This window comes from Lolium rigidum, chromosome 2 (genome assembly GCF_022539505.1).
Source record: "Lolium rigidum isolate FL_2022 chromosome 2, APGP_CSIRO_Lrig_0.1, whole genome shotgun sequence".
NCBI classification, from domain to species: Eukaryota; Viridiplantae; Streptophyta; class Magnoliopsida; order Poales; family Poaceae; genus Lolium; species Lolium rigidum.
The window spans coordinates 165,669,760-165,691,231 of record NC_061509.1 but is presented as its reverse complement, the minus strand read 5'-3'; the positions used below and the strand labels follow the sequence as shown (position 1 = coordinate 165,691,231).

The 21,472-nt window shown below is 45.5% G+C and overlaps 1 protein-coding gene across 1 annotated transcript; it reads left to right on the top strand.

Moving 5' to 3' along the window:
- The first annotated feature begins 6,461 nt into the window (after nucleotides 1-6,461).
- On the top strand, nucleotides 6,462-8,974 carry LOC124687635 (cytochrome P450 77A3). The gene is made up of 2 exons (XM_047221406.1): nucleotides 6,462-7,916; nucleotides 8,501-8,974. The coding sequence occupies exons 1-2, from the start codon at nucleotides 6,804-6,806 to the stop codon at nucleotides 8,972-8,974; spliced, it is 1,587 nt and encodes a 528-aa protein (XP_047077362.1). The 5' UTR covers nucleotides 6,462-6,803.
- Nucleotides 8,975-21,472: the final 12,498 nt, after the last annotated feature.

Below are 21,472 nucleotides of genomic sequence, written 5' to 3'. Positions count from 1 at the left end.
TCCTCTTCACATGTTTTGCTCTGATTCATTAGTAAGCAACTTAATTTTGCAATAGACACTCCTCCATGGTATGAGATTGTTGGAAGGCACCCGAGGATTCGGTTAGCCATGGCTTGTGTAAGCAAAGGTTCGGGAAGTGTCATCCTTAAATAAACTAAAATACATGTGTAAACAAAAGAGAAGAGGGATGATCTACCTTGCTGGTAGAGATAACGTCCTTCATGGGAGCCGCTCTTTGGAGGTCTGTTTGGCAAGGGGTTAGAGTACCCGCTACCGATCGTTGACAACAACAAACACCTCTCAAAACTTTACTTTTGTTCTCTTTATATGATTTCAAAACTGAAAAGCTCTAGCACATGATTTAATCCCTGCTTCCCTCTGCGAAGGGCCTGTCTTTTACTTTATGTTGAGTGAGTAAACCTATTTCCCTCCATCTCAAGCAAGCATTTGAGTTGTTGTGATCAAACCATTATATTGTGATTTGCTTCATCATGTCTTTACTCTTTCTTGTTTAGTACACAAGTTTTACCTGAATGAATATAGCTTTGAAGTCATCAATGATTAATATGATTGAGTATGCAAGTTTACCATAAGCTTTTAATATGAGAGCGCTGCTCAATAGATGAATATAATCTGTTAAATGTTCTCTGACCAAGAACAAAGTTTGCCATCACCAATTATGATTCCTTATGCACCTTTATTTGTGATTACCTTATACTTGTTTCAAGTTGAATTATATGAGGAAGTTGTTTACTATAATGTCTTGTGTAAATGAATACGATGCTTCTTGTCCGTATTTTATTTATCGACTCTTCACTCCATAAACATGTGGACCTGTTTACAGAGTTCAGTTTCGCTTGGGGACAAGCGAAGTCTAAGCTTGGGGGGAGTTGATACGTCCAATTTGCATCACTATTTTATATCATAATTTGCTGTTATTCATTGATATATTTCATATTAGGACACAATACTTATGTTATTTCATCTATTTTGCATGTTTCATGATTATTTGGAGATCGAGCACCGGAGCCGAGATTCTGCTGGAAAAAGCACCGTCGGGATGCAATATTTCGGAAGATCAAGCTGTGGAAGGGAGTTTTACCAAAAATCCTATTTTTCCGGATGACGGAGGAAGCCGGAAGGGGGAGCCAGTCTGGACCCGGGGTGGGCCCACACCATAGGGTGGCGCGGCCCATGGCTCTGGCCGCGCCACCATGTGGTGTGGGGCCCCCTCGGCCTCTTTCGCCTCCTTTTCTTCGCGAAACCCTTCGTCCCGAAGACCTAAGCCACGGAGGAATCCTCACGAAGGGTTACAGCCGCCTCTGCGGGGCGGAGAACACCAGAGAGAAAAGAGCTCTCCGGCGGGCAGGAATCCGCCGGGGAAATTCCCTCCCGGAGAGGGAAATCGACGCCATCGTCACCGCCATCGAGCTGGACATCATCTCCATCACCATCATCATCATCTCCACCATCATCACCGCCATCTCCACCGCTGGACATCGTCACCGCTGTAGCAATTTGGGTTTGATCTTGATTGTTTGATAGGGGAAACTCTCCAGTATCGATTTCTACTTGTTATTGATGCTATTGAGTGAAACCATTGAACCAAGGTTTATGTTCAGATTGTTATTCATCATCATATCACCTCTGATCATGTTCCATATGATGTCTCGTGAGTAGTTCGTTTAGTTCTTGAGGACATGGGTGAAGTCTAATTGTTAGTAGTGAACTATGGTTGAGTAATATTCAATGTTATGATATTTAAGTTGTGGTGTTATTCTTCTAGTGGTGTCGTGTGAACGTCGACTACACGACACTTCACCATTTATGGGCCTAGGAGAATGCATCTTGTACTCGTTTGCCAATTGCGGTGTTGCCGGAGTGACGAAACCTAAACCCCCGTTGGTATATCGATGCGAGGAGGGATCGCAGGATCTCGAGTTTAAGGTCTGTGGTTAGATTTATCTTAATTACTTTCTTGTAGTTGCGGATGCTTGCAAGGGGTATAATCACAAGTATGTATTAGTCCTAGGAAGGGCGGTACATTAGCACGAGTTCACCCACACAACACTTATCAAAACAATGAATATTAATCAGTCGTATGTAGCGAAAGCACTAGACTAAAATCCCGTGTGTCCTCGAGAACGTTTGGTCATTATAAGTAAACAAACCGGCTTGTCCTTTGTGCTAAAAAGGATTGGGCCACTCGCTGCAATTATTTCTCTCGCATTTTACTTACTCGTACTTTATTCATCTGTTACATCAAAACCCCTGAATACTTGTCACGTGAGCATTTACGGTGAATCCTTCATCAAAACTGCTCGTCAACACCTTCTCGCTCCTCGTTGGGATCGACATTCTTACTTATCGAAGATACTACGATACACCCCTATACTTGTGGGTCATCGGCAGAGTCGGGGGCCCGACGAGGGGCCACACCATAGGGCGGCGCGGGCCCCCTAGGCCGCGCCGCCTTGTGGTGTCGCCACCTCGTGGCCCCACTTCGTATGTTCTTCGGTCTTACGGAAGCTCCGTGGAAAAATAGGCCCCCGGGTCTTCGTTTCGTCCAATTCCGAGAATATTTCGTTACTAGGATTTCTGAAACCAAAAACAGCAGAAAACGAGGAACCGGCACTTCGGCATCTTGTTAATAGGTTAGTTCCAGAAAATGCACGAATATGACATAAAGTGTGCATAAAACATGTAGGTATCATCAATAATATGGCATAGAACATAAGAAATTATCGATACGTCGGAGACGTATCACCGGGCGCCGGTGACAGTGTCGGCTCGTCCAAGGCTGAACTCGACCAAGGCTGCAGGCAGCGCTGAAGCAGCCCGACTGCGCGCCCGCCTCGCATCCAGGAGCGCGCCTTAAGCCACGTCTTGTCCGCACTCTGCATCGACAGCGCTCGTCCTGAGCCGCGCGTCCGCCTCGCTAGCACCCCAACCTCGCCGCGCGTCCAGGAGCTCGTACTCTGCATCCAACAAGTCGCCGTCGAGTAAACAGAGCTTCCGTAGAAGCCTGCAGCATAGACGGACAAGGTTTCATCGCCAGCAAAGAAGTAATCTACGTGCAGCGGCCGCGGCGGCACGGCGCAGCGGCGGTGGCGGCAGCCCTGCCGGCATGGGTAGTTCCCCATCCCTTTTCCGCGTTGCCGATGCTCTAGAGCGCGTCGGCCAGGGCCGGGAGAAGTATTTGTTACCTCGAGGACAGCATCGTCGGTGAGCACGGGGAGGAGGAGTAGGCGAGCGCCGGGAGCGTAGGCGCTGTAGGGAGCGAGGACTGTGGTCACAGGATTGAACTTTTCTTCCCCGTCTCTTAACCATAAGAGTAAAATGCATGGGAGGTCACTGAACTTGACTCCCTAGTTCGATACGGTCACTGTAATATGAAATACACAGATTACGGTCACTGAATACGCATAGTGCTTTGTCAGAGGTCATCGGAGACTGTACAACTTCATATTTGCTGATGTGGCACTGGTTAACCCCACATGTCAGGCCCAGTTAGTGTTCACAGGGACTGTTTTGAAGTAATAAATGTCTAAATTGAAAAAAATTACAAGTGTTAAATTGAAAAAATGCCACCGCCAGGAGAACTAACTCCTGCTGGGCGCCGCGACTGTCCTTGTCGGCGAGTATACTCCTCTAGCCGGTGCGGATCCCTTGTGCGCCCATCGTCGTGGAGGTGCTCGAGCTCGCGTCAGAACTGGAGGCGAGGGGTGGCCTCCGTCCAGAAGCGAGCGATGCATCTGCATCTTGACCACCAGCGGCACACACGAGGTCTAACGCCGCGAGATCGAACGGCGATTAGCAAGAACTGGATGGCAAGCCTGCCTCGACCGCCGTGGTACTCCGAGCGCCACCGCCGGGAGGTCTCCCGCGCTCCGCCCATGCCTCTGCGTCTACGGCCCCTGCCTCGACCGCCCGGGCACTCCGAGCGTCGCCGCCGGGAAGGGATCAAGGCCAGCCATGGCGCACACGGGAAGAACCTCTCCCCTACATCTGCCCAGCCCTCCCATTCTCTGCATCTGCCGAGCCGACAACGCCCCGCCCCGCCTCGCGCTGGGTGTGGTCGTCCCCGACGGCAAGGTCAAAGAGCGGCGGCGGGAGGGAGGCGTTGAGGGCCGAGTTGGAGGCCGGCCGAACCAGTGGTGCTCGGCCATGGGGCTTTTATTTATTTATTTAAGAACCTTATCTGTTTTCTCAACTTTGCACTTTAGCCCTTTTTTTATTATAGACAATAGTCCCTGCAGATGGTGGGGCCTGACAGGTGGGGTCCAATTCATTGCCACATCAGCAAATACGGAGTTGTACAGGCTCCAATGACCTCAGATGAAGCACTCAGCGTATTTAATTTGCGTATTCCATAGGACAATGACCGTATCGAACTAGGGACTCAAGTTCAGTGACCTCCCATGTATTTTAGTCTAACCATAATCTACGTGGCCAAAACCACTCTCCACGTCAGATAAAACAGCCATGGCCGGCTTCGGAGGGGTGAACTAACCGGTAAGTGATACCTGGGGGGTTATGTGCTCTAGTTGGAACTTGAGGGGGTTAAACGGCCCAAACCTGAAACCTAAGGGGGGTATGTGGACTTCTTTCCATGTCTAGCATTATCTATACCTAATAATAAAGGAGCTAAGGTTTCTGCCAAAATTTTCGTCCAATTTTTCGTTGGACCGTTTTACCCTCCCACCAAAACGCATAATACACGCAAATGCCACCGTACCGGTTTGGTTATATTTTCGGCTGGTGCGCTCCCTACGCGGCCGACGGTGCTCCATTACCCTCCGCAGAAGCTTCTGGAGACCGCGCCCCACCCACTCTGTGTCGTGATCCTCCTGGACTCAATCCGGCCCAGACTCCTCCACTCTAACGCACGCCACCCATCCTCTATTAATATTCAACTCCCATCGATGTATCCCTCCGTTCCACTTCTTCCTTCCTTTAACTTCAAGATCCAGGCGTTCAAGCACCGGGTAGGATAGAGCTCGCTCCAAGTATGCCGATTGGAAGCTGTCGAGGCGTGGTGATGGAGGTGTCCAATGGTGGAGATCTGCCCGCACCGTGTGCACGTTCCATGGCCGCTCCGTTTGGCCGTTCTGGTCGGAATCCGGCGGGTCTTGGCAGGGAATCGAAACGGGCAAGATAGAGAGGGCCTGGCCGCGAGGAATCGGTTCGGGGAGGCGGCAGCTCGCCGGAATTTGCCGCCGGCGGAAGTGCTGTTCACCAGAGGAGAGAGAAGGACAGCCTGCGTACCAGTCCAGAGAAGATTGAGAATCAGGGTGGGCCCCACAGGTAGCAATTCATGAAGGCTTATCGGCTTTGTGCTCACCTCCTGAATTGGCTTGGATAATTATCGGCCGGAGGTTAATTTTGGTGCAAACGGCTGAATTCGTTCCATACATCTTGCTCCTGAAAGAGCTAGCCCACCATGCAAGATTTGCTTGAAAAAAAAATTACATCACAATGGGAATTGCATCACAGTTGGCCTTGAGCCGCAGACCGGCTCAATTCGACCTGGAGCTCCCTCCTCCCTTGCCAGCTGCATCGAACCGAGATCGACACGAACTTCGCTGGCGCTGCCCGTCAGCATTGCGTCCGTCTGCCTCTCAATTGAAATCGGGCAACCCGTGCTAAGCTAGCCACTTTTTTCGTGCGCTTATCATTGCAGAAAAAAATTGGAAGACAAACTCTCAAAGTGATACCTAGGCACCAACTTTGATCGATCCAGTTTTTATGCAAGGCTAAATCTGGTGGAGAGATGGACATGGACTGCACCACGCTAGCCTCAATTCTAATCGATCCAACTTGCAACCAAGCGGAAATCTCCTGGAGCGACGTAGTCTGTTGCCCTGTCCTCAACTCTGATCGATTTGACACTAGAGTTGCTTTATTATCGGTAAATAATGGACTCGCGTATCTTCTTCTAATCAGGTCTGGCCATCCGCGACTGATTAGTAGATGATGATCTAGAAGAGATTACCATTAAAATACTTTCTGGCAAGTCAATAACATGTGAGCAGAGCAATCACCAATTTGCTAGCCTCCAAGCTCTTTCCGTGGCTTGGAGGGAGCAACTCATATTACCGCCAAGACCGCTGGTGCCGGCGAATACCTTTGTTGTGTTGGCTTGAACTATCGACATTTTCTTGCTATTTTTCTTTCCTTTTCATGTGGACAGAGTTCGAACTTATAGCGTTTTATCGTGTCCTAATTGTGCATCGGATAAGTAATATCGAGTAGATAAAGTTTCTGTAATAAAAATCAACCCGGTGCATCGCACGGACACTTATGCTAGTTGGTAAATAAACGGGTCGCATGCACGGTCGCCTTCGCGTTCGACCGCGTCGTCAATCCCCCAACCGCACCAGCTCGTGGCTCTGACACTCGCCATTAAAGCCATAGCGCAGACCCCTGCTGCTTCTAGATTCCCAGAAAGAAAACCAGCAGCTCGCTAGCTTGCCATGGCCAGGCTAGCATAGCTGCCGCCGGTATACAGTTCGCCAGTACCGCTGCCGGACGCGCTACCGTCGCTGAACCAAAGCTTTCACGAGCCCGCATTAAAGGACACACCGGAGCTCGCATTCATGGCTCCTTTCACATGGTAGATGGCTCACATTTACTCCCGCCACAGTACCCTGCGTCTCCTTCCTCCAGCTATATATCGCCCACCCACCGCGCCATCCTCGATATCGATACACCTCAGTTTCTAACTCTGCTCAGCAAGTTCGACAGATTGCCAAGAAGAGTGTGAAAGATCGAGAGTTGAGCTCCGGCCATCGTCCAGGACGATGGACGTGAACGACGTGCTGCTGCTGGTATCAGCGGCGGTGCTGGGCTTGGTATGGTGGCGGCGGTGCTCCAAGACGGGCGGCGTGGACGGCCTCCCGCCTGGCCCGCCGGGGTGGCCGGTGGTGGGCAACCTCTTCCAGGTGATCCTCCAGCGGCGCGCCTTCATGTACGTCGTCCGCGACCTCCGCAAGAAGTACGGGCCCATCTTCACGATGCGCATGGGGCAGCGCACCCTGATCGTCGTCACCGACCCCGACCTCATCCACGACGCGCTCGTCAAGCAGGGCCCCATGTTCGCCAGCCGCCCCTCCGACAGCCCCATCCGCCTCCTCTTCAGCGTCGGCAAGTGCACCGTCAACTCCGCGCCCTACGGCCCGCTCTGGCGCGCGCTGCGCCGCAACTTCGTGTCCGAGATCGTGTCCCCGCCGCGGGTCAAGGGCTTCTCGTGGATCCGGGAGTGGGCCATGGGCGCCCACCTCCGCCGCCTCCGCGCCGAGCACGCCTCCACCGGCGCCATCCGCGTCATGGCCAACTGCCGCCTCACCATCTGCAGCATCCTCGTCTGCATCTGCTTCGGCGCCAAGATCCCCGACGACCTCATCGTGGAGATCGAGGAGGTGCTCAAGGAGGTGATGATGATCTCCCTGCCCAACCTGCCCGACTTCCTGCCCCTCCTCACGCCGCTGTTCCGGCGCCAGCTCAACGACGCCAGGGCCCTGCGCCGGCGGCAGCTCAACTGCCTCCTGCCGCTCGTGCGCGCGCGGCGGGAGTTCCTGCAGACCGGCGGCAACGCGTGGAAGGAAGGGGAGGGGAACAGGGTGGTCGGCGGCGTGGAGATGATGAGCCCGCCCGGCGAGGCGTACGTGGACTCGCTGTTCGACCTCGAGCCGCCGGGCAGAGGGAAGCGACTCGGCGAGGAGGAGCTCGTCACGCTCTGCTCCGAGGTCATGAGCGCTGGCACTGACACCAGCGCCACCGCGCTGGAGTGGGCAATGATGCACTTTGTTCTTGACCCGGCGGCGCAGGAGAGGGTCTACGACGAGGTCATCTCCAAGGCCGGAAAGACCGCACGGATCACCGAGGCTGACGTCGAGCAAATGCCTTACTTGCAGGTAATCCCTTCATTCAAAAATTCTAGTGTAGTAGCTCATCTTGACATCATTGATTCCAGCACCATATTAGCACAGCTAAATCCTTGCAAGAAATGGTTTCATGAATAGTAGTTCTTTTGGGAAAAACTAGATTCTGTTACGAAATTCCTGCATTTAAACAGACATTTCATTACAGTAAGCTTTAGGACTCACAAGAACAGTAAAAGGTATGAACTTATGACCTCAAGTTGGTCAGTCTAATCAATCAATCAACTGAACTCCATGAGTACTGTCACCATCGGCCGGTTGGTCCAAGTTTCTTTTCCTGTTCGGGGGTGCTCCGAGTCCGACCTCCGAACCAAGATTACGGCTACTAATTAGGGACAGTTCAGTTTGGGACTAAATTGAACAAACACTCAGCTGGTGTCCAATCAATGGCCGATTCCAGCAGCTGTTAGGAGTACAATCGGCATGCATTTCTATGCTGAAAACGACCGTGCCCTAGAGCGAAAGCGACCGATTAGGCATCATCTCGCCAGTTAAGCTTCCTTCAATTCTGTCGACGACGACCTTGACTTGACTGATAATGGTTTTGGTTGTTGCAGGCGGCGGTGAAGGAGACGTTCCGGCGGCACCCGCCGAGCCACTTCGTGCTCTCGCACGCGGCGACCAAGGACACGGAGCTGGGCGGCTACCGCATCCCCGCCGACGCGAGCGTGGAGTTCTACACGGCGTGGGTGACGGAGAACCCGGAGACGTGGCCGGACCCTGACGCGTGGCGGCCGGAGCGGTTCCTGGAGGGCGGCGAGGGCCACGACACCGACATCACCGGCACCCGCGCGCTCCGGATGATGCCATTCGGCGCCGGCCGTCGCATCTGCCCCGCCGCCACGCTCGGCGTGCTCCACATCCAGCTCACGCTCGCCAACATGATCCGGGAGCTCCGGTGGACGCCGCCCGCCGGAGAGGGGCCGCCCGATCCCACCGAGACCTTCGCGTTCACCGTCGTCATGAAGCACTCCCTCCGGGCCGGCATCGTCGAGCGCAACCAGACGCCGCTCCCGGTGGCCGTGAATTGATTGCTTCGATCCGTATGGATGAATGCACGGCGCGGTGGCGGTGGCGGTGATGGTGGTGGCGGCAAAGTGCTACGGTCTACGGCTAGGTGATTATGGCGGGTGTTCCATCAAGATCTATATATAAATACTGCATGATCGGCTCCAGTAGTGGGTATTATTCGTTGATGGATTGGATATGGATATGCATCTTGATGCTGTCATAAGAATTAGTGCCCTGTTTTGTTTGTTTGATTTTTAGTGCTCTCTTCTTCTCTTGAATTCTTTGTTTGATCCACAAGTGTACTTAGTAAAATCTGCTGCTGCTCGATCGACCTGCTCATATATATTTTTGTTGTTTACGTCCTAGAAAAAAAAGTACTATTAGGAAATTTTCATTCTATATTACTGTTAGTGAGTGAGTGAGTGATGTTTGGTGTACATTCTGGGTGAGAGCTAATTAAAGCCATAAAAATCTGTAGGCTGGTGTGACTGAAATGAAAATAAAAGGTCTAGTTGCAAGCTATCAAATGTGGTTTGGTCAGAGGTACCAATTGATCTTTCATGCGCCGGTACGTGCAGCTGGCAGCTTCAGAAACCTTAATGTGCACCATTTTAGCATTTGGATTTTGATTGACTGAAGAGTGAAGACTGCATTGTACTACCGCCCTTGCTGAAAAACAAGGCTTACAATTTTTTCCAGAAGTTGAACGACATAAAGTTGGACCAAGTTTGAACAAAACCATTGACATCTATACAATACAAAATCAACCATCTCAGACAATATATATTTTCATATGGTATCATTTTATTATTTTAGTTGCTGATAGTTTTATCTAAATTTTTTTTGTCAAATTTAACATTGTTTGACATCTTAAAAAACTAAAGCCTTTCTCTAACAATAGAGGGAGTATGATCAACCGACTGTGTCTCGGATCAGCCGAAACGTTGTGTCTTTTACTCTTTTGCTCCTTTTGCTACCTTCTACATTCTGCAAGAAATCACAAGGGGTTTGTTCAAGGGGTGTATGCTGATGAAACATGTCTAATGTTTGGTAAGCTGCAGTGATCAGAACTAGGGCTTATAAATGAGTGGCAGTTAAGTACTGGGTTCCATCTAAACGAGAGCCATAATGCTTGGTCCAATTGGGCTGGGACATTGTTTTGTATTGATGAATTAGTTAAGATTATGCACGACCAAGCGTTTCTGTCGTGTGTGGGAACACGGATATTAGTGATAGTTCATACCCCTTGTTTCTTTGGCAGTAGGCGGCAAGTACTATGCTCTTGATCGTAGGATTCCTGCCACGATAGAAAAAGGCTTATCCAGGTTCAGGCCGTCTGGAGGCTAATGCCCTACGGCCTACATGTGTGATCGTATTGCTTATGGTGGATGAACATGTGTGATTTTTTTTTTTGTCAAAACTAGTGTGGATATGTGAAGTAGAGTCTTTATCCATGTTGCTAGCTGGGGATTGTAATATCTTACACATGCCCAAGAAAAAGAGCGATGACAACTACAATCCTCGGTGGCCTTTTATGTTTAACGCTATTTTTTCGAGTTTGGATCTTAGAGAAATTGTTCTCATTGGCCACCACTTGGAAAAACGAAGATAAAATCCGACATATAAAAAATTAGACTGGGTTTTGGCAAGTGTTGAATGGGAGTAGAAATTCCCACTGTCCGTGCGGACGCTTGCTCGTTCGCGGTCAGATCACAGTACATTGTTAATTGACTCTGTCTATCGAGCCCATCTTGGTAATAAGTTTTGATTCTCTTTTGAATTGTCTTGGTTTGAACAAGATATGGTTTCTATGATATGGTGGCGGCCGAATGGGCTGCAATCTCTAAGGGAGTAACACCTATCGAAACATGGCAAAATAAGGTCAGACATTTGCATACTTTCTTAAAGGGGCCAGCAAAATTTTTAAGTGAAAAGCATATAAACGAGAAAAAACGTCTGTTAGGCATTATTGATGACTTAGATATTAAGGCCAAAATAAATCCACTTAGCATGTGAGAAAGAGTTGAGCTGAAAAATGCAAATGAGTGCATGAATAAACTTAGACGAGATGAAGAGATCAAATGGACCCAAATGGCTAAGGTTAAACATGTTCAAGAAGTTGGGAATAACACTAAATTAATATTTTCATCTTATAGCTAATGGCAAACATAGAAAGAAAAATATTTCAGTTGGAACAAGACGAAGGAACCATTGTGGGAGAGGATAACCTTAATGTTTATATAACTAAATATTATACGAACGGAAGATATTCCACAGTTGTCCATAGAGGAAACTGTCCTTTTAACAACAAATTTCACTTAACAAGAAGTGCATGAGGCTATTTCTCAAATGGAGCATAATAAAGCTCCTGGATCTGATAGTTTTCCCATGGAATTTTATCAACACTTTTGGCATGTAACTAGAAAAACATTCATGGCTTTGTTTAGCCATATTGAATAGGGAAACTTCGTTGTTTAAATTGAGCTTAAGAGTTATTACTCTTCTTCCTAAAAAGAAAAATGCAGTTCAAATTCAACAATATAGATCAATATATGCTTGTTGAATGTCAGTTTCAATATTTTTTACAAAGGTAGCCACTAATCGCATTTCCGACTTGGCTCATAAGTTGATTAGACATACATAGACCACGTTCATGCCCGATAGACAAATTTTAGATGGTCTTGTTGTGCTCCATGAAATTCATAGAAAGAAAATGGATGGTGTCATTTTCAAGATTGACTTCGAAAAGACCTATGATAAGGTGAAGTGGCTCTTTTTACAACAAATTTGTAAGATGAAGAGTTTTGATCCTAAATGGTGTGAATGGGTTAAATTTTTTTTTTGCAAAGAGGTAGTGTGGGAATAAGGGTTAATGATGATATTTGCTATTATATCCAGACAAAAAAGGGATTGAGACAAGGTGATCCTTTGTCTCCAATACTCTTCAATATTGTAGCTTATATGTTGGCTATTATCAATTGCTCGTGCTAAAGAGGAGGGACCAGTTGGAGGTCTTATTCCTCATTTGATCGAGGGAGGAGTCTCTATCCTTCAATATGCCAGTGACACCATTTTGTTTGTGGAACATGATATTGAAAAGGTGTTGAATATGAAACTTGTTCTTTGCATTTTAGAACAATTGTTTGGACTGAAAATAAATTCTTATGAAAGCGAAATGTTTTGTTTTGGTAAATCTAAGGATATGGGGCATAAGTATAAGCAATTCTTTCGGTGAGTATGGGTCTTGACCTTTTAGGTACCTTGGTATACCAATCCGTCATAGAATCCTACGTAATTCGGACTGGAATCCAGTTGAGAGTTGTTTTGGTTCAAAGTTTGGATGTTGGTAAAGCAAATTGCTCTCATATGGAGACCGGCTCGGTCTTATCAATTCAGTCTTAACAAGTTCACCGACGTTTATGCTTTCCTTGCTCGAAATGGTGATCGTCCGTGGCAAGTGTTGTTGGTCTACGGCTAGGTGATTATGGTGGGTGTTCCATCAAGATCCACACTCTCTCTGTCAAGAATTACCATGCATTCTAGGTTTGGTGAAAGTCAAACTTTATAAAGTTTGACTAACCATATGGAAAAGACACATCAACATTTGTGGTTGTGGATACATGTAATCTGAGAATATATTATATAATAATCCTATCAATATGTGTTACATATTATGGATATTGATATTTATTCCAAATATTTAATGAAAGTTTACCAAATTTGACTTTAACTAAACCTAAAATGCAGGGTAATTATTGACATGAGTATATAAATACTCCATGATCGGCTCCAGTAGTGGATATTCGTTGATGGATGGATATGGATGTGCACCATGATGCTGTCATAAAAATTAGTGTCCTGTTTTTCTTTTGGCTTGATTTTCAGTGCTCTGTTCTTCTCTTGAATATTTGATTTGGTTCAGAAGTGTTCTTATAACCTGCTGCCGTTGGTCGATCGATCTGCTCATATATATTTTTGTTGTTACGTCCAAGGAAAAAGGTACAGTACTAGAAATTTTCATTTCATACTACGTACTGTTGGTGAGTGAGGGAGTGGATGATGTTTGGTGTACATTCTAGGTGAGAGCTAATTAAAGCCATACAAATATGTAGGCTGGTGTGACCGAAAATAGGTCAAGTTGCGGGAGTGACGTTTTGGCACCCGGGAGCATATGCTCCCGGTTTTTAAACTTCGTTTTAAATGCACTTTTAAAATGTTGAAAAATTTGAACATAAAATTTAGTGGATACATCTTAAAATTCTACATGTTCAAAAAGTGGTTTCACAGAAAACCGACATTTTGAGTGCCATCCGTAAAAAAGATAAATTTTTGTGTAAAAGAAGGTTGTGTACGAGACGTTTTATTTGTCTTTTTTACACAAGTCACAAAAAATGTTGGTTTTTCGCAAGACTTGATGTGCGCACGTAAAATGTTGATACGTAAGCGAAAAAATTTTTGTTTGATTTTTTTGAATATTTCAAAATGTTTTTCCAATGGCAGGAGCATATGCTCCCATGTGCCGAATTGAATTTCCGTCAAGTTGCAAGCTATCAAATGTGGTTTGGTCAGAGGTACCAATTGATCTTTCATGCGCCGAAAGACGTGCAGTTGGCAGCTTCAGAAACCTTGATGTGCGCCATTTTAGCATTTTGATTTTGACTGATTAAAGACTGGACTGTACAACCGCCCTTCCTGAAAATAAAAATAAGGCTTATATAAAGTTTGACTAAGTTGTACCAAACCATTAACATCTGTGCAACCATGTTCGATAATCATAAAATATATTTTTATATTCTATCAATTTATTATTTTAGTTGGTGAAATTTGGTAAAATTTTACATTGGTCGACATCTTAAAAAAACGTATAGCTAGCTATCTTTTTTAGGAAAATAGGGAGTACGATTCAACCTTCTGTGTGTCTGTGTCTTGGATCAGCCGAAACGTTGTGTCGTTTACTCTATACGGAGTACATTGTAAATTTTGAAAGAAATCATAAGGGGTTTTTTCAAGGGGTTTAAGCTGATGAAACATGCAATGTACTGATGTTTGGCAAGCAGTAGTGATCAGAAGTAGGACTTATAAATGAGTGGAAGTTAAGCATTGGGATCCATCTAAACGAGAACCAGACTGCTGGGTCAAGAGTATCCAGGGTGGAACACTTATGCCACAATGCTTGGTCCAGTAGGTCCGGGGATACTGTCTATATCCACGAATTAGTTAAGATCATGCATGACCATGCAATCGTATCCACATTATGCATGAATTCTTTGATGCAAGTGAGTGCGTCATAGGCCACATCAGGGGTAGAAGACAGATTGCTTCACTGGCATAGACACCGTGAAGTTGGTGACCAAAAGAGGGAGACGAACGCCGCCCTCGAGTGCGACAGTGCTGGTGGTATATTACTCGATCGGGAGCGATGAAATGAAAGAGGGACCCGGCCGGCTCTGAAGCCTGTTGGATGTTAGCTTGAATGCACTGTGGGGATACAAATTCCAGTGCAATCCAGTGCATAGCAACAGGGCGCCATGGCAAGCTAACCTACCAGCCAGCCTTCTTTAATCTCCACTACTGGTCTACGGAACGAAGACGGTTGAACAGGGCAAGCTGGCCGTGTTTGGCATGGCGCGGCCGTGACCTGTCCGGCCGGCCGGCCGGCCAAGTCGTCAGAGATTTCAGAGTTTCACATGCACACATTCACTCCATTAACCCCACACGGAGCAATAACCAGCACTAAATGGATCCAACGTCCCCTGTCCACCCGTCGATCCGATCTTTCTACCGCGAGCTGCCGTGCTAGGCGCCGGCTAGCTGGGGTTTCCTCTTCTAGATCGATCGCCGTGCAGTGCGGACGCGGAGAGAAGACGAATAGATGGAGAAGGAATTGAACGCGGGCAGGGCCACCTGAGTAATTGCTCCGGCGTGCTCTCGCTTCCCGGACGCCCGGCCGTGAACTGCACGGCAGCATGGTGGCCGATTAATGTGCTGCTCTCCGTGGTCCTGACCACGACGACCGCATCTAGTCCAGCATCGATCTCAAGTCTGAATACTGTTCTTGCACTGGGCTACAACTACAAGCCTACAACTACCAGTCTACTACTCCACTTGTCAGGGCCGGACCCAGGAAGGGCTGAGCGGGGGCCTTCACCCCCACTCAAATTTCTGAATTACAGTGAAATCTCTGCATATTTATAAGAAAATCGCTTGAATTATTTGGATTTACCATAGAGATGCCCCCACTCATGAGTTTGGCACCCACTGAAACTTTGTTCTGGGTCCGACTTGTGAAAAATTCACTAGAGCATATTACCAACGCGTTGACACCGCCACATGCATGCAGGGCACTTCACTTGACAAGTGGCAACTCGTCATAGATGAGCAGCGGCATTGCCAAAACCACGGACGCACCGCAGAACTCGTCAACTCGATCGCTGGAGCACCGTTGGGCCGCCGGTGGCGCGCAGCTCCACCCTGGCGGCCGGCATGCAGGATCGCGCGGGGCCTATACTGCCTACAACAGACAAATATCATGTCCCGTGCTTGATACCGTTCCCTAATTAACGACACCCTGGTTATATCGCAAAGATTCAAATTACACTTAAGCTTTGCACCAATAAAACATTTAAAGATATAAAAATGCACACAACTAAAAAATATAAAGAAAACAAATATCACGTCGCAGTGATGAAACACTCTTATTAGCACCACTCTAACCACTGCATAAGACAACATCCAGATTACAAAAAAGTGGTCCAAAAAAGATACAATGCACAAGCATTGTCGTCGTCCGGACGAAGAGCTTAGGTTTTCATTTTAGAGAAAATCCAATTTCACAAAACAATACATTCAACATCGTCATTAGGAGGTACAACAAATGAATGTTAGATCTTGTGTTTTCAGCCTATACACCACGACTCAGTACTTGAGAAGCACCACTAAAGATGTTTTCCTCATGTGTTGTCACCCGTCTTGTCAAGGTTGTTGACTAAGTCAACAACAGGAAGAGCATGTGTAGCATGTCTTTATTGCAACCAATACACTTCTGTACCATAACTTCGAAACCTCCAATCGCAATCATCATGACTTTCTCACTCTGTCAATATCATGGAAATCTGTACTTAGCTATGTCCCATGGCACTAACAAAAAAAAACGAAGCTTCACTCCAAGCCCTTATAAAGCCTGACTGGCTGAAGAAAAGGGCGTGCACGGCCGAACCAATTCCAATCTAGACCTCTAGTGCTGCCATGCGCCAATCGTCGGGAAAATGGCCACGATGAATGCATGACAAGTAGAGTGATGTGTCGTAGTAGCTATGTATTTTAATTTCAGTGTTAGTTTCTCGTTGTATCGTAAATTCCGCTGTAGTGATTAGCCGTATTTTAATTTTAGTTGTATTTGCATCTTAATTTCGTGAGATTTCTTAATAAATAAAGTCCGCGCCACATTTTTTCCGCCAAAAGTTCCCGCCTTATTTATCCCGCCAATATTTCCTAGCCAGGAGTTTCCGCCAAGATTTCCCGCGTTTTTTATTACTCGCGTGATATAAAAGCCCTCCCCAGGAATTCATTTGTTCAAGATAATCTTAGTCGCTCCAAGATGGCGATCGTTATTTTAAGTGTTATATGGCTGGTCCTATTCTCTTCTCTGCTTGTTCAGCTATGAGTGCCAATAACATAGATAATGTCCAAGATTTCTTCATGAATGTGACCCTCCTCGTCGAGGTAGGTAGGCTTTTTTCTAGGCACGCAGATATGCCTGGTCGAAGTCCGGTGGAAATACGATAAGAGATTCTTAGGTTGCAAGCTAGGATTCACAAGAAGAAACACAATGATGAGAAGAGGCAAGAAGAGTTTGCGAGGTATCCAAGTGACCGGGCTTCGTCGACCGAGGAGGACGAAGAAGTCTTCACGCCGAGGAGTCTAGCCAGGAGCGATAGATTTTTCAAGGGGAATAGTGATACGTCCAATTTGCATCACTATTTTATATCATAATTTGCTGTTATTCATTGATATATTTCATATTTGGAGATAATACTTATGTTATTTCATCTATTTTGCATGTTTCATGATTATTGGAGGATCGCGCACCGGAGCCGGGATTCCGCTGGAAAAAGCACCGTCGAATGCAATATTTCGGAAGATCAACGGTTGACGGAAATTATACGAAAATTCCTATTTTTCCGGATGACGAAGGGAGCCGGAAGGGGAGCCGAGGAGGGCCGCCATGGCCCCCCTCAAAGGCCAGCGCGGGCCCTGCCCTGGCCGCGCCGCCCTGTGAGGAGGGGGGCCCACAGCCCCTCTCGCCTCCTTTTCTTCGCGTATGCCTTCGTCCCGAAAACCTAAGCCAGAGGGGTACGTCGAACAGAGCCACAGCCGCCTCTGCGGGGCGGAGAACACCAGAGAGAAGAGCTCTCCGGCGGGCAGGAATCCGCCGGGGAAATTCCCTCCCGGAGGGGGAAATCGACGCCATCGTCACCGTCATCGAGCTGGACATCATCTCCATCACCATCACCATCATCTTCATCATCATCACCGCCGTCTCCACCGCTGCACACCGTCACCACTGTAACAATTTGGGTTTGATCTTGATTGTTTGATAGGGGAAACTCTCCCGTGTTGATTTCTACTTGTTATTGATGCTATTGAGTGAAACCGTTGAACCAAGGTTTATGTTCAGATTGTTATTCATTATCATATCACCTCTGATCATGTTCCATATGATGTCTCGTGAGTAGTTCGTTTAGTTCTTGAGGACATGGGTGAAGTCTAAATGTTAGTAGTGAAGTATGGTTGAGTAATATTCAATGTTATGATATTTAAGTTGTGGTGTTATTCTTCTAGTGGTGTCGTGTGAACGTCGACTACACGACACTTCACCTTTATGGGCCTAGGGGAATGCATCTTGTACTCGTTTGCCAATTGCGGGGTTGCCGGAGTGACGAAACCCGAGCCCCCGTTGGTATATCGATGCGGGAGGGATCGCAGGATCTCGAGTTTAAGGCCGTGGTTAGATTTATCTTAATTACTTTCTTGTAGTTGCGGATGCTTGCAAGGGGTATAATCACAAGTATGTATTAGTCCTAGGAAGGGCGGTACATTAGCATAGGTTCACCCACACAACACTTATCAAAACAATGAAGATTAATTAGCCGTATGTAGCGAAAGCACTAGACTAAAATCCCGTGTGTCCTCGAGAACGTTTGGTCATTATAAGTAAACAAACCGGCTTGTCCTTTGTGCTAAAAAGGATTGGGCCACTCGCTGCAATTATTATTCTCGCACTTTACTTACTCATACTTTATTCATCTGTTACATCAAAACCCCCTGAATACTTGTCTGTGAGCATTTACAGTGAATCCTTCATCGAAACTGCTTGTCAACACCTTCTCGCTCCTCGTTGGGATCGACATTCTTACTTATCGAAGATACTACGATACACCCCCTATACTTGTGGGTCATCAAGACTATTTTCCGGCGCCGTTGCCGGGGAGTGAAGCGCTATTGGTAAGTGGAATTGGTAAGGGAAATTTCTACTGTTTGTGCTGATTTTATTTCTCGCTCGCTGCTATAATTCATTATGGAGAGATCTTCTCTTGAGTGTTTATTTGGGAAATCTACTACTACCGCAAAGGTAGTGGATGAGGCGTCGAGTAAGGAAGAAATACCATACAAAATACCTATGAAAATTATTGAACGTGTAGTGGGTAACCGTTATACAGGGGATGGAACTGTCCACCCTGGAGATCATTTACTGTTCTTACATGAATTATGCGGTTTATTCAAGTGTGCAGGTATTGCTATGGATGAAGTGAGGAAGAAACTATTCTATGTATCGCTGTCTGGTAAAGCGGCGCATTGGTATAAATTACTAGATAATGGGGATTCTCTTGAATGGAATGATATTGTGCCCCGGTTTTATTCTAAGTTCTATCCTCCAAGTGAGATTCACAAAGATCGGAATCGCATATATAATTTTTGGCCTCATGAAGGAGAGAGTATTGCCCAAGCTTGGGGAAGATTGAAGTCTTTAATGCTCAAATGCCCCATTCATGAGCTTCCTGGTAATATTATTATTGATAATTTCTATGCAAGACTTTCTTTTCAAGACAAGACCTTGCTGGATACTTCTTGTTCTGGATCATTTACACGCAACAAGGAAGAGTTTAAAAGGGACCTTCTTAATCGGATCCAAGAAAATACCGAAGGATGGGAGAACGACAAGGATAGAGAATCAGGTATAAATTATGATTATAAATGCATTGAAGCTTTTATGGATACTGATAAATTTCGTAATATGAGTGCTACTTATGGTCTTGATTCTCAAGTTGCTGCAAATCTTTATAAGGCTTTTGCTTCTCATTATGAATTGCCTAAGAAGAACTTTGATAAGTATCATGAACCGTATAAAGATAAAATTGATTCATCTATAAATAAATGTGTTGTAGTTGAAACTGTTGATCATGTTATTCCTGAAGCTTATATTGAAAAAACTCCTTTCCCTGCTAAAATGAAGGAGTACTCGTGAAAATAGTGCGGTTCATAAAAGTGAAAAGAAACCTATAGAACCTGAAGAACAAATAAAAGTTGAACCTCGTCGTTGCAATTATTAAAGATCTTGTGACTCGAAAATGTAGAGGATGGCCATATTATTTTCTCGTGAAGATGCCTCTAATATTGTTTCGCATCCTAATAAGTCTAGGAAAGCTAGTGTTCCTATGCTATCTCGTTAGAATTGGTGATCATTGTTATTATGGTTTATGTGATATTGGTGCAAGTATTAGTGCTATTCCTTATGAGCTTTACACGGAGATTATGCACGAAATTGGTTCTTGTGAACTTGAAGATATTGATGTGGTTATTCGGCTGGCTAATAGAGAAATTATCTCTCCAATTGGTATTATTCGAGATGTTGAAGTTCTATGTGGTAAGATTAAATATCCTGCTGACTTTTTGGTACTTGGTTCTGCTGCTAGTAAATATTGTCCTATCATTTTTGGTAGACCTTTTCTAAATACTTGTGGAGCTATTATAGATTGCAAGAAAGAGAAAATTTTGACTAAATTTGCTGGTGAATCTTATGAGTTTAACTTCTCTAAATTTACCAAAACTCCTTATAAAATTAACTCGCCTAATAGTGATTTTAAAGTTGAACAGTGTGCATCTATTGCTCTTGCTCCTAGTAATCCTTTGCAGCAACATCTGGAGAATAGTGAGAGTGAAGTTTTTAGGGAAGAAAGAGATGAACTTGATGAAATTTTCTATCGTCAACCTATTCTTAAGCATGATTTACCGGTGGAAGATCTGGGTACAACACCACCACCAAAGGAAGATCCTATCTTTGATTTAAAACCATTGCCTGATAATCTTAAATATGCTCATATTGATGATAAGAAAATATATCCTGTTATTATTAGTTCTAAGCTTTCGAGTTTGAAGAAGAAAGGTTATTGGAAATATTGAAGAAACACCGAGGTGCTATTGGCTACACTCTTGATGACTTGAAGGGGATTTCTCCCTCTATTTGCCAACACGCCATTAATATGGAAGATGATGCGAAGCCTCGTTGTTGAACCTCGGCGTCGTCTAATTCCTAAGATGAAGGATGTGGTAAGAAATGAGGTATTAAGACTCCTTGAAGCTGGTATTATATATCCTATTGCTGATAGTAGATGGGTTAGTCCTGTGCATTGTGTTCCTAAGAAAGGAGGAATGACTTTTGTGCCTAATGATAATGATGAGCTCATCCCTCAAAGAGTAGTTGTAGGTTATAGAATGTGCATTGATTATCGAAAAGTTAATAAGGTTACTAAGAAAGATCATTACCCTTTACCATTTATTGATCAAATGTTAGAAAGGTTATCTAAAAATACTCATTTTGCTTTCTTGATGGTTATTCTGGATTTTCACAAATTGCTGTTAAAACTAAAGATCAAGAGAAAACCACTTTCACTTGTCCCTATGGAACTTATGCTTATAGGCGTCTGCCTTTTGGTTTATGTAATGCTCCTGCTACTTTTCAAAGATGCATGTCTGCTATTTTTCATGGCTTTTGTGAGAGTATTGTAGAGGTATTCATGGATGTTTTTTCCGTCTATGGAAATTCTTTTGATAATTGCTTGCGGAATCTTGATAAAGTTTTGCAGAGATGTGAAGAAACTAACCTTGTTCTTAATTGGGAGAAATACCACTTTATGGTTAATGAAGGAATTGTATTGGGACATAAAATTTCTGAGAGAGGTATTGAAGTTGATAGAGCTAAAGTTGAAGCTATTGAGAAGATGCCCTATCCTAGGGATGTTAAAGGTATTCGTAGTGTTCTTGGTCATGCTGGGTTTTATAGGAGGTTTATTAAAGACTTCTCCAAGATTTCAAAGCCTCTTACTAATCTTCTTCAAAAAGATGTACCTTTTGTTTTTGATGATGATTGTAAAGAAGCTTTTGAAACTCTAAAGAAAGCCTTAACAACTGCCCCTATAGTTGAACCTCCTGATTGGAACTTACCATTTGAAATTATGTGC

Bases quoted from the DNA above. Each gene is read 5' to 3' on its own strand.
- LOC124687635 (XM_047221406.1), top strand. From the start codon at position 6,804: ATGGACGTGAACGACGTGCTGCTGCTGGTATCAGCGGCGGTGCTGGGC. The intron at 7,917-8,500 runs GTAATCCCTTCA...TGGTTGTTGCAG, and splicing joins AGCAAATGCCTTACTTGCAG to GCGGCGGTGAAGGAGACGTT.